This window comes from Schistocerca americana, chromosome 7 (genome assembly GCF_021461395.2).
Source record: "Schistocerca americana isolate TAMUIC-IGC-003095 chromosome 7, iqSchAmer2.1, whole genome shotgun sequence".
Classification (NCBI taxonomy): Eukaryota; Metazoa; Arthropoda; class Insecta; order Orthoptera; family Acrididae; genus Schistocerca; species Schistocerca americana.
The window spans coordinates 232,575,817-232,589,411 of NC_060125.1; the positions used below are offsets into that span (position 1 = coordinate 232,575,817).

The 13,595-nt window shown below is 39.7% G+C and overlaps 2 protein-coding genes across 7 annotated transcripts in view; one reads left to right on the plus strand and one right to left on the minus strand.

The window, feature by feature from the left end:
* The window catches only part of LOC124622094 (GPI mannosyltransferase 2-like), a 387,261-nt gene that overhangs the window by 68,358 nt on the left and 305,308 nt on the right, over nucleotides 1-13,595 (plus strand). For all 5 annotated transcript variants that reach the window (XM_047147677.1, XM_047147675.1, XM_047147683.1 and 2 more), the window contains exon 2: nucleotides 5,561-5,631. The gene's annotated coding sequence lies outside the window, so the exon portion shown is untranslated. The remainder of the gene's footprint in view (nucleotides 1-5,560; nucleotides 5,632-13,595) is intronic.
* Nucleotides 1-13,595, minus strand: part of LOC124622093 (dual oxidase-like) — a 252,302-nt gene that overhangs the window by 64,363 nt on the left and 174,344 nt on the right. For both annotated transcript variants that reach the window (XM_047147673.1, XM_047147674.1), the window contains exons 24-25: nucleotides 10,039-10,269; nucleotides 4,402-4,495 (exon numbers count right to left, since the gene is read on the minus strand). In XM_047147673.1, coding sequence (XP_047003629.1) covers nucleotides 4,402-4,495; nucleotides 10,039-10,269 — 325 coding nt within the window. The remainder of the gene's footprint in view (nucleotides 1-4,401; nucleotides 4,496-10,038; nucleotides 10,270-13,595) is intronic.

The window sequence follows — 13,595 nt, forward strand, 5'->3', positions numbered from 1 at the left end:
AAGTAAAAGACGTCTACAGTAATATAAAAAGATGTTTTTTACACAGTGTAAAACAATATATTAACTAAAAAAGTCTACACACACTATAATATGTATTGGTTTTAAAAGGAAAAACGAGAAACAAATTACAGTACTGTACTGTACTTAATAACGTATAAACAATATATACTGTAAACTAAAAAATGTTTATAGCACTGTATGTAAAAAGAAATTCTTCACAAAGAAATAAACTACTGTACGTATCAACTAAGAAATGATTATACTGTATGCATTGTTTTTACAGTAAAAACGAAAGTAAATTACTTAGAAAAACGGTCAATGATACATTTTTGTTGAGCAGATGTTATTCTAGATTTAGCTGCAGTGTCCCTCCATTTTTTATCCCATAAAACGTTCAGTGGAGTTGAAGTTGGATTCTGCTCGATGTATTGAAGGGCGATGTCAAAAGCGTTTTTTGCATCGTTGTGTGAAATCCGGGTGGGGGGGTTCGTCTTCGCCATCCGAGTCCTCATTTACAGTTTTCTTGCCAACAGCGGCAACAATCTGGTCCACATTGAGCTCTTCAAAAGTGTCACCGGCCTAGTCACATTCATTGATCCACTCTTCAACTTCATTGGCAGGGACGTTCGTCTCCAGAGTTTGTAGATCTTTAACGATTTTCAGTGTGTCGTTGTTTTGCTCATCTTCGGTATGCTCATTTTCAGTCATAACTTGTGGCCAAAGTTTACGCCACGATTTCCGCAGTGTGTCAGGTTTCAGTTCATCCCATGCTGCAGCAATTGTGTATATAGCACCTTTGATGTTCAGGGATTTCATTGCCTCAAATAAGTTATGACCTCCTTCAGATTTTTCCAAGATTGAGCCGATATACTTTCTGCGATATCGCCTTTTTAACCATTCGATAATGCCCTGATCCATTGGCTGGATGAGTGAGGTCACATTAGGAGGCAGAAAGAGAGCTTTTATGTCCCCTTTCGCCAAATATTGTTCAGATGGATGTGATGGTGCGTTATCTAACAGCAGTAGAGCACGAACAGACAGATTTTTTTGCTTCAAGTCTTTTTCGACCGATGGCGCAAACTTGTCGAAAAACCAGGATTTAAAAAGGTTGCAATCCATCCAAGCAGATTTTTGATTGCGGTAATAAACCGGCAAGGATGATAAGTTTATATTTTTGAATACCTTTGGCGTGTTAGATTTGCCAATGACGAACAAGGGGAGCTTGTGGGTACCATCTGCCTTGCTACGAGGAATGACTTTTTTTTATCTTTTATAAGTTTCGTTCCTACCACGGATTCATTTGAAGCTGCGAGCACTTATGTTGGCAACGTTTTATAGTTCAGCCCTGTCTCGTCGATGTTATACACTTGGCAGGGTAATAGTTCATTTTCTTCTACAATTTCTTGAAACCTAACAGAAAACTCCTTAGCAGCTGCGGCATCAGCAGATAGTTTTTCACCGGAAATAGAAACAAAGACATGATTCAAATGGTTCTGAGCACTATGGGACTTAACATCTGAGGTCATCAGTCCCCTAGAACTTAAGAACTACTTAAAACGTAGCTAACCTAAGGACATCACACACGTCCATGCCCGAGGCAGGATTCGAACCTGCGACCGTAGCGGTCGCGCGGTTCCAGAGTGAAGCGCCAAGAACCGCTCGGCTACACCGGCCAGCGGAAATAGAAACAAATCGGACACCATGACGAGTTTTCCAACGGTCAATCCAGCCTTCACTGGCAGCAAATTTACTTTAAGCATCCAGTTTTTTGTGCAAAACTTTCGCTTTTTCTCTGAGAATTGACCCGGATGTTGGAGTTCCTTTCCTTCTTTCTTGACAAAACCACATCCACAATGCGTTATCAAGCAGTTCAAGTTTAGGCTTTTTTAGTGTTTTGCGATTCTTCAGAGTGTTTTCACCATCAATCGTAACTGTATAGGATTCAATGTCTTTCCGATTCTTCCTCCAATCCTTAATTGTCGTAGTACCTACATTCAGTTCCTTTGCAATATTTGGAGCGATTCTCCTTCGTCCAGTCTTTGTAGCACTGTTACTTTTTCATTTAGTGAAAGAGTTACGTGTTTAAGCTTGAATCCAGACATGCCGAAAAACACACAACGGTACACACAATGAATCTACAGTAATGAGTACTGTAGAGAAGACGGAATAAAGCAAACGACGACGTTTTTTAATGCCAACAAAGGATAAAACTGCATAATAACGTACAGTATAACAATATGCACAGCGATAGACACCGCAACAATGGCCCTACGGGAGTCCAGTCAGTGACAAGTCGGCACAGGCTCGCAAGCCTGAGCGTGGTCGGACTAACCGGAGTGACGGACCATACAAGGTCGGATTAGGGGGGGTTCTACTGTACATGCTTTCCTATGTCAACACTTCAATTATGTGAAGACTTCCAGGAAGAGATTTATCAGGCAAATGGAAAATTATCCACATTCCTACAGCACTTTGAGCCTTGTTTTTCCCCAACAACAAGTGAGAATGAAATTGAACAGAGAAGGATAACTCAATATAGCAAAGTACCTTGTGCTCTATATAATTTAGAAGACAAACCATAGTCCAGAGGCATAACTTCATTACCTTCAGTAAAACACTCTGAGGACTAATGCAAAAGCAAATTTAAAACAAAAATTGCACCAACTAATAAGCAGCCACGTCAAGTCATTTTAGATAGATACTATACGTATGACCAGCAAACGATGCTACATGCATGACCAACAAACATTAATCACAAAGATAAAACACCTAAGAAGATTACAAAAAAATTAAGATCATTCTCTGCAATTGTGTCATTTTTAGTGGAGTTGTAAAATCTTATTCAAATGACTGAACTACGCTAAAGTAGTTCTTTTAATCAGGCTGTTACTTAGGACTATATTCTGACATACTTCAACTACCTCTCACATTAGCTTTTGCAAAGGATTATCCATGGAGAAAGCAATACAAGACGCCACAATTTAAGTCTTAATAGAGCTAAAAATGAAAATATAGATAAATCCCGTTAGTATATTTTTTGTGCATGCATGGGTGGATTTCAAAATTCTGCTCGGAAAAGTGTTAAGGCATTAATGCCATCCTTCTTGCATACATTTTTTACTTCCATAACGGAAAATGAAGGGTCTCATTGACAGACTGTATCACAAGCATGAAACTAACTTCCTCAGAACCTGGAATCATAACATATGACAATGAGATTCACATCTCAGTAAATTTATACCTTAATGGTCTGTGTTGCTGATAATAATAAATTTCTGCTGGATTGTGATGTACACAATCACAGTGTAAGACACGAAAATAATTTTCAAGTTGATTTTGCTTTCTTGTCTATGGTTCAAATGGGAGATGTCTGCCTGTGCAAATTATCTAAATATCTGTATTTGAGAACTGAACATTTCTGTCAGCTACATGACAAGTCAAAGTGTTTGTTTTAAAGCTACAACATAAATAGTTGTGTATTATTAATTAGCCTCTGTAGATACAGAGTTTTCTCCAAAAAATATAAATGTAACCAAGTAAACATTAAGCTTTCAATGTAAGTGAAGCATCAGCTATTTAATATAACAGAAGAAGTGACAATTTAGAAAAGTTGCAGTGTTTCTTCTTTTTTGGTAGGCAACATCACATAGTATGGTGATAATTTGTCAGCACACGGTACAGATTCTTTCTGTGCTTTGTTTGTTATTTTTAAATGTATAACTTGACTCATTCCATATCTCTGAAGGCTCTTTGTCTTGTTGCAATCTACAGAATGAATGAGTTCTTGAGCCTAATATGTTATAGGAGGGAAGCTGTCAGTAATGTGTAAGTTGATTCTCTGTATCAAATGATAATTTTTAGGCTGGTGTTTAGTATTATTGTTGCTTTGGGGGTCATTACAATCACAGTATTACAGAAGATGGAGAAAGACTGTACAAATAGAATTGTTGCAGCAACAGTCCTTGCATTTATGGAAACTGAGGAAATTTTAACTCAGTAATAGTACACTGAAACTTCCTGTGGAATAAACGCTCTGTTATTATCGGTGAACCATTCTGCCTAATTAGAAAATCATGGTGATCTTGCAGTATTTTGTATTTGGTACTATATTAAGCTAGGTGTACATGTTGTTACACTTTTGTCATACCCATATGCTCAAGTTTAATTAGTGATTGGGAATGAGTCAGATTTATAAATGTAAGCAGTAGTTTTTTCTGTTGTCCAAATTTATTAAAGTACTGTGCAGTCTGGTGTAATTCTTTCTGTTGTCTGATGTTACATAATAGAATACATGACACATGTTTCAATTTTATTCAGCCAACGTACTTAGGTTTCACCCTTTAAGTTTAAAGTATTTTAAGAAGACATACATATACATTTTTAGATATATATGAAACTTACGAATGCTGAAAATTACGGAACAAGCAGGAGAGATCATCTGATGGCTGTGTGCTGATGCTGTAGAAGTTGAAAGCATGTCCAACTATATGAATTACTGAAATAAAATTTACACATCATATTTAATATGCCAATAGAAAGTCATGAGTTGTTTGTGTGATTAATAAACATTCTTAATAATATGAATTCTACGCAATTAGTCATATCCACACTATATGTTGACATGGCATGTGTAAGTTGTACAATCATTAAACATTAATTAAATTTATATGACTGTACAACTGGCATTTGCATAAGTTTATTGATCTACCTTCTTCCATTCAAGAACTTGTTTTTAGTACATGTATCTGTTGGATAAGAGTTAAACTGAAACGGTATTTATTCTGTTACTGAAGATTCAGTGAGGCTACATGAAATAAAATATAATATCTTCTTCCTTCCCATTCTGTACCCCTTATTCCCTACACCTACACTACCCCATTAACTGCTTGCAGCCCCTTCCGTCTTAGCCGCCCCCTACTCCTTCCTCTTTCACTGTACCCCTCCACCTGTCCCACCCCTATTCCTTCCTCTTTCACTTTACCCCTCCACCTCTCCATAGCCATCTCTTGGCGCCCAGCAGCTGTGCAGTCTCCCCTCTCATGTTGGTGGCGGCAGCCTGCCCCTGGTGTTGGTTGCGCTCCCCCTTAGCTGCAACACCCTCTGCAGCCCCCCTCCACCTCGGTAGCAGCAGTGCTGTCATTTGCTCTTCTCGGCACATCTCCCCTGCCCTGTCAGCACAACAACAACAACAACCACCTCCCCACTCCATGTTTGTGCTACACAACAATGTAGCACCTGAGGTAGGATTGCGACACATGGCCGGCTGATTTTGAAGCGTTAAAAAACAATGTACTGAGTAATAATTTGTGACCACATTTCAACCTATTACGTGCGACACAACCAAGTGCTCTAATATACAATGTGTACTATAAGTCTGGTTCTTTTTGTGGTACTTAGCTTGTGTAATGTTTTAGACTTATGTATAATTGCGACTTATGAACAAAACTCAATCATTCCCACATAATGGGGAATTTTACTTCAGTGTGGAAGTTTTCATCTGAAAATGAATTATCTTAAACATAAACACTTAAATCAGTGGAATTTTTTTGTTCTGTTTCAGGCACTGAATCCTGTTGCTGAAAACTGCAAAAGCTGCACAGAAAAGACTGCACATTTGGAAATTATGTCATGGTATGTGACATTGGTGTTTAAAAATTATTATTTTTATGTGGTCACAACTGTGCTTCTGTGCACCAGTGCCACCTGAGTTATTTGTGCTTCCTTGGAAGTATAATTATCTTGCTGGAAGCAGTATGTGACAAAATCTGACAAACTCATCTCCCATGTTTTACGTCTAGCATAACACCAGTGATACTCTTGTAGGAGCTGTGCACTGAAACCTTTAAGCCATAAAAATTTAGCATAGTTGTGAGTTCAGCACTTTGACCCTTCTTAAATGGTGGGAGATGTACTAAATAAGCAACAGATGAAGTTAATAAAAGATTCATAGATAATTTCATTAGGATATTCAGGTGTGTTCAAAATAATGAAATATGTTGTCCAAAAATGTTACTCGGAAGGCTGGTGACTGCTAAAGTGACCCCCACTCCCCATCCTCGTCCCCTGTCCTCTCCTGTACCAGTATTGCTGCCCCAAGTTCCCTTCTGTATGGCTGTCATTGCTCTTTTGTCACATTTCGTTTTTTTTTACAAAATAATTGTATGGATAAAAATCTTCTCAACAAGTGGCGGCAGAACACATACACAAAAGGAGGTTATAATTAGGCAAACTTTTGGAGCCAGTGGCTCCTTCATCATGCAGAAGCACGGTAGGGGAAGAGGGATGAAGGAAGAGGACTGGAGCAGTCTAGGAAAATGGGTAGATTTCAGGAAAGTCACCCAGAACCGTGGGTCAGGGAGATTTACCAGATGGGATGAGGAGGACAGACTGATTGTTCGGGAATGTACCGGACGAGATTTGAAAACCTGAGAGCTTAAAGGTGGAAGACAGGGTAATGTGCAAGACAGGTATAACTGCTTAAACAATGTGCACGAGTTAATAAGACTGAAAAGCTAACTGCATTGTACGTAACACAGGTGGGAGAGGGGCAGCGAAAAACAAACAGGTAAGAAAAATGAAAGATGTAGAAAACTGTTACTGTGAAGAAATGCTGAGAGAGAAGGAATTAATGTAAAGTAAGGCCAGGTGGCTGGTAAGAACCAAGGACATGTAGTGCTAGTTCCCACCTGCAGAGTTCTGAGAAACTGGTGTCCGGGAGAAGAATCCAGATGGCGCATTTCGTGAAACAGGTACCGAGGTCATGTCTGTCATGTTGTAGAGCATGCTCTGCAATAGAATATTGTGTGTTGACTGTATACACCCTCTGTCAGTGCCCATTCATCCTAACTGATAATTTGATGGTACTCGTGCTGATATAAAAGGCCGAACAGTGTTTACATAACAGCCGGTGTATGATGTGTTGTTTCACAAGGTGGATCTCCCTTTGATAGTATTGTATGCCAGTTGCAGGGCTGGTGTAGGTGGTGATTGGAGGGTGCATAGGCCAAGTCTTGCAGGGGGGGGGGGGGGGGGGAAGGGGGGAAGGGGGGGGCTGTCACAGGGGTAGGACCCGTATGGTAGGGAGATGGATGCAGGAGTAGTATAGGGTCTGATAAGAGTATCCTCGACCTCTCGTCTAAAGCACCTCTCCCCTCCTGAATTGTCTATGTTATCTAAGAGTCTCATTTTTCAGCTCAAAAACTGCATGCATTTGATCATGTTGCTGTGGTGAAGAACCTACTTTCCTTCACACGCAATGTCAACTGGAAATATCACTTTGCAATCCAATCCCAAAACATTTATAACAGCAAATCAGGCATTGAACCAGCCTTGAACAATTCCGATCATAATCTCAACTAGATCCACCACAACTATCTCAAAATCATCCCTTACAAGCCTTCCAAGAATTCCTCACATCCAGCATTGCTTCACAACCGTTGCTCAGGTCCCTACAACATGACCCTAACCTGTCCTCTGCAGAACTCCAAGCTCTACGTTCCCTACAAGCTGATGACTACATCATTATCCTCCCAGCAGACAAAGGATTTACCGCTGTGGTACTTGATCGATAAAGAGCACTACAGTGAAGGTTTATGCCAGCTGTCAGTCACCTGTACTTACAGCGTCTGCCATGAGATCCCATCCCTGTGATTCGAACTGACATGCAGTCCCTCTCATCCTGGCCGACTTATAGTTGCTGGTTTCAATGCACTCAGCAAACGTATATCTGCCTTAGTTGATCAGCGCCTGCAACTCGTAGTACAGAGACTTCCGTCCTATATCAGAGACACCAACCATTTCCTAGATTGTCTGAAATCCGTGCCTGTCCCGCTCCCATCATCACATCTTGCTTCTTACCATTTATCCCTCCTCTCCCTATACCAACATCCCCCTGTGCATGATCCGTCTGCTGCTTAACATTTCCTCGGTCAGTGCCCATCAGATACCAAATCTATGACATCCTTCCTACTCACCTTAATCAGCTTTACACTTACCAGCGACTACTTCACATTTGAGGGGCAGACATACAAAAAGATCAGGGATACAACCATGGGAACCAGGACGGCTCTGTCCTGTGCCAATCTTTTCATGGGTCACTTGGAGGGGGCTGTTCTGGGATCCAGAAGTCTTCAGCCTCTAGTTTGGTTTAGGTGCATTGTTGACCTCTTTACCAAATGGACTCATCGTGAGGCTGGCCCCTTAAAATTCCTAGAATCTCTAAATACCTTCTCTCAGTTAAATTTCACATGGTTCTGTTCCGAATCCTGTGCCACTATCCTTGACGTTGATCTCTTTCTCACCGATGGCCAGCTGTACATGTCTGTCCACATTAATCCTACTAAAAAACAACAGTACTCACATTTTGACAATTGCCGTCCTCTCCATGTCATATGTTCCCTACCATGCAGCCTCGGCATGAGACACAAATGTATTTGTTCGGATGCAGACTCTTTACAGCAAAACGCCCCCATTCTCACCTCAGCCTTCACTGGACGTAATTACCCCACCAGCCTAGTTCAAAAGCAGATTTCCCAGGCCATCACATCCAATCCTGGTACTGATGATCTTGCCAAAAAACAGCTTTGGAGCACATCACTGGTCTCTCATTATTATCCTGGCTTGGAATGTATTAATCAGCTACTTCGACAAAGGCAGGACTTCCTAAAGTCGTGCCCTGAAGTGAGATCCATTCTGTCTGAGATTTTGCCCACCACACTTAGAATAGCTTTCCGCCACCCTGTTAATCTCCGCAATATTCTTATCAGACCCTACGCTCCCTCTGCACCCATCTCCCTACTATATGGCTCCTACCCTGTAACCATCCCCGCTGCAAGACTTGCCCCATGCACCCTCCTATCACCCACCTATACCAACCCTGTAACTCACAAGTAAACATAGTTCGGCCATTTACATCGGCACGACTACCACAAAATTATCAGTTAGGATAAATGGACATTGGCAGAGGGTGTATACAGCAACACACAATGTCCTATTGCAGAGCATGCTGTACAACATGACAGTCATGACAACGGTACCTGTTTCACCACATGTGCCATCTGGATTCTTCCCCCAGACACCAGTTTCTCAGAAATCTGGAGGTGGGAACTAGTGCTACACGTCCTTAGTTCTTGCTACCCACCTGGCCTTACTTTACGTTAATTTCTTCTGTCTCAGCATTTCTTCACAGTAACTACTACTTTTTTCACTCAGTTGTGCTTTTATACATCTTTTATTTTCTTACCTGTCTGTTTTTCACCCCCCCCCCCCCCCACCTCTGTTATATACAATGCAGTTAGCTTTTCACTTTTATTAACTCATGCATTATGTTTAAGCAGTTATATCTGTCTTGCATATTACCCTGTCTTCCACCTTTAAGCTCTCAGGTTTTCAAATCCTGTCTGGTGCAGTCCCCAACAATCAGTCTTTCCTTCTCATCCTGTCTGGTAAGTCTCCCCTGACCTGCAGTTCTGGGTAAATTTCTCAAAATCTACCACTTTTCCTAGACTTCTGTACACAACCGCTCACTTATGAGTGACCTTAATAATTGAAGTAATATAATACTTACAAGTAAGTTAAAGTAGAACTTACTCGATATTTTCTTGTATTGTCAGGTGGGTTTTGTATCACTGATAATGCAGAAACCCTCAGGGAAATTTCACATTGTTCTAAGTTTTAGTGTATGTTTTTAGCTGGTCTTTGCATTTGGTTTGCAATGGTAAAAGGAAACAATGAAGTCTTGTGACAATCCACAGTCCGTCCTTCACACAGTATGATGGAATTGTTTATCACTAAGCTTAACACTCCCAATGTGGGGAAGGACTGTCAACAATATCAAGTGATCTCTTTCCATTGAAAAATAATGGATTCCCATATTCATGTTTAATCTACAAATGTTCATTTATGATTATTTCTAATGTGATAGTTTCCAACATACAAAATTCTTATGAATATTTAAAATAGTAATTATTAATGAATAATTTTTTAGGATGAATTCATCACTCATAATTTTCAGCAAATTTAGTATTGTGTTGGACTTACCAGTGAAAACAACAGCCCAGACAGCAATATATTTATGCATTTGTACAGCACGATCAAAAGGCACATACAGATGTAGTGCAGTGTTGCGTAGTGTAGTTATGGTGTTACGGCACATGGTGACTAACAAGGTAGAGTAGGTGAACATCATGGCAGAGGCTGCACCACGTGTTATAGTAACTCCGTAGCCTGCTATGCGCCGTAAACCAGTGTGCTCTCTTTCCACTGAATAGTCTGGAATGTACACATCCAAGAAAATACAGTTACTCATTTGTTGTGTATTGTAGTTTCTGAAACAGCAAGTAAATAACTACCTTTCATTAAATTATATTTCGAACTATATTCATTATATTGTAACATGGTCTGGACTACATCAAATTCTTGGTTTGAAAATTGTCTAACACTTACGTAATATTCTGTAATTTGGAATGGAGATAGCCCACTGCCACTGAGGAGAATTATGTTATTTCATGGATAGTAACATAAGCGCATAATCAGCACAGTGTGTAACAACTAGGTTTGGTTTATCTCCACTCCAGTAATACCAGCAAGGGTGAACAGATGGAAAAAAAAAAGAAAAAGAGAGATGAAAAGCAAAGAGAGATGAGAAACAAAAAGAGATGAGAAGCAACCACTCTTGCACACTGTGCATGCATGCATGCATTCCACATACATCCACACCAACAGAATTATTATGGCACGTTTTTGTAATCTGGTCAGTAAAACACTGCGCATGATGAATATGAAGGAATCAGTTTGACTATTGGATTAAAGAAGTTAGATGGATGGCTTCTAAGGTGGCATTCTGAAAGTGCGCGAAAAGCTGAGGAGAAAAATCATCTTTTCTTGTCTATGTCATAAGTGATCTATACTATGCCTTTGTGGTCTGGACGCCTTTTCCACTATTTAGCCTTGTTGAAACAGGTTGGAACCAAGCCCCATAGCCAAGGACCTTTGATAACACACTGGCACTTGTTTCAGTTACAGCTGATTTGAATCTTGTGGGCGAAGAGATTTTTACTGGAGTCTGCCAGATTATGTGCTAATGCCTTCAGTTAGATTCTGCGGTCCCCAAAGTGCCTTAAAGTTTAAGGGTGTAGCAAACCATGATGGTGATCCACCTATCAGCTGAGGACATTAGCTGTGAAGGACTTTACCTCTCACTCAAGTATAAAATTCCTAATTTATGACCACACTGACACCCAGGCAGCAGTCATCTCATCTGTACATATTTTAAGAAAATCATTAGTTCAGCTCAACCTTTCCACATATTGATATGAAAAACAATGTTATCAGAATAAAGAAACAAAATGTCTGCAAGGAGAAATGCCTCCAGTAAAACTGACCTGTTGATTTCCTTAGTGATTCCTTTTTTTTTTAGTGGGTGAAAAAACTGTGTGGCAACTTTTGTTCATGTTATGGTCTAGTGTTGCTTACTAAGTAAGAATTCTTTTTCCTTTCCTCTCTGTATCAGTTTGATATTGACTACTGCAGTGCCACATTGCAGAAACAAAAACAAAGATAATAGTCAATATTGTCATGGCTTTCATACAACTATGGAATGAAGAATAATTTAAAACTCAAATCAATGTCCTTCAGATGATAATTATTTTTTAACTTAAATCTCCAAGAAAGTCTTTGTCTCATGTCACTATGGTGACAGAAGAACCACCTCAATCAAGGGGTGCAAAGTGAAGCTGATGGGTTATTCTCTGGTTCATACTTCACCACTTCTCTCGCAAACTGCATAGTGGTGCTTTTGTTTGTGCATAGGAGCCCAGTGGTCTCCACTCATTGATTGTCCTCTTCTTTGATCTGTCAAAGGAATCAAATAATCATTTCATTGCCAGTCTCTTGACATTCACCTCACACCAGCCATTCTGACATCATGATCATGTGAATGGAAATATTTGTTTTGAAACATCAGTAACTGGGTGTAAAATATACTGTCTCCAAAGTTTACATTTCCGTGAAGTCTGTTGACAAAATCCTGCATGATGACCTGAAAATGTGGAAAGTGTTTTCCACGGGGGTGCCATGAGGGCTGATGGATCATATCAAGGCTGCATGCAGGACAGTTTCCAGGCATTGCTGACACATGATGATGGCATGGATGACACCTTCTTTTTAGAAGTTCTGATAATCGATGAGTCGTGAATACTTTTTTCCATTGTGAGAATGCAATGCCAGTCATTTCAATGGAAGAACATACTCACAGTAGCCACCAAAAACATTTTGAGTAACAGGTGCTGCTGAATAAATGATGGTGGCTATGTTTCGTGTCAGCAGTTGCACAATCTCTACACATCATGCTCCAAGGGGCATTACTATGACAGGTTTGTTACCAAGGTGTCAACCTGGTAGTTGCTGAAAAGTGTAGGAAATGAACTCAACGTCTACATTTTTAAATGGGAATGGGGTACAAAATTAGTACTGTTGAATAGTGCTCTGAAAACTGTAACCTTTTAATACAAACGTTTTCTAAATTCTATGCCAATTTATTGATGACATCAAAAAACTTTTCCAGAGACTGACAATTTGAATGATGAAAGGAAAAAAAGAAAATTTGTTAAAGTGTAATGTAACTAATGTGGACAAACTTTTTCTCACCATTTCATTTAAATGAAGTTGTTTCCTATTTTAAAAATTATAAAAAACATATCTGCTTATTGCGTCATTGGGTTTTTGAGCGGACCTTTTTCTGTTTCTGCAACATGATCTATGTTTTTAACTCCCTACATGTAAAGTGATATGATATGACCTATGGGTGATGTGCACAGTAGACCTCAAATATTATCTCATGTGATGCAAGGCCAGGAGCTGGTATCTGACAATAGCTCTCACTTTTGTCAGTGCTTTTAATTGGAATGGTATTTCTAAAGGTGTGATTGTGCACTCTGTTGTTTACAGTTGCAGCTAAGGAATCTTCTAGGTTTATTGTTGAGGGAACGTTTTGAACTAGTCTGTGTTCACGTCTCCCATTATGTTGACATGCTCATATTGGGAGTGAAGTAGGTATAGTGCCAACTGAAAGTACATTGCATAGGTAATGTTTAAAGGCTTATAGATTACTCCAGGTAAGCACTTCTAGGTGTGTCAACTTATTTTCAATGTGTGTGAATGCCACCAGTCTTTCATCAGTCTGTGTGCTTAACACTTAGAGATGGTCAGATTGGATGTATGTTTTGACAGTACTGTTATGTTTGTCTGCTCTAAGAAAGTGTATCTCAAGAGGTGCACATATCCGAAGGATGTTGCAGATGGTAGGATTACGTGAAATTTAAGATAATGTAAAAGGAGACTCTGTGTTTCGTAATTTGCAGACAAGAACTGAATATTACGATGTGCAACAAGTAGCTCTGATGTGTACTTGCAGGTGGCTTAATGCAGCAGTTTGATGTTCACTTCTCTCTGAATCCCATTCTTGATTGGTGCCATAGTTCAATAGTGATTAGAACTTTGTTTTCCAGAAAGGATTCTTACATATGATCCTGAGGGAGAGATGATCAGTGAATTATGACTTTCTGGCTGGGATTAAGAACATATCATAGTAGAGAAGC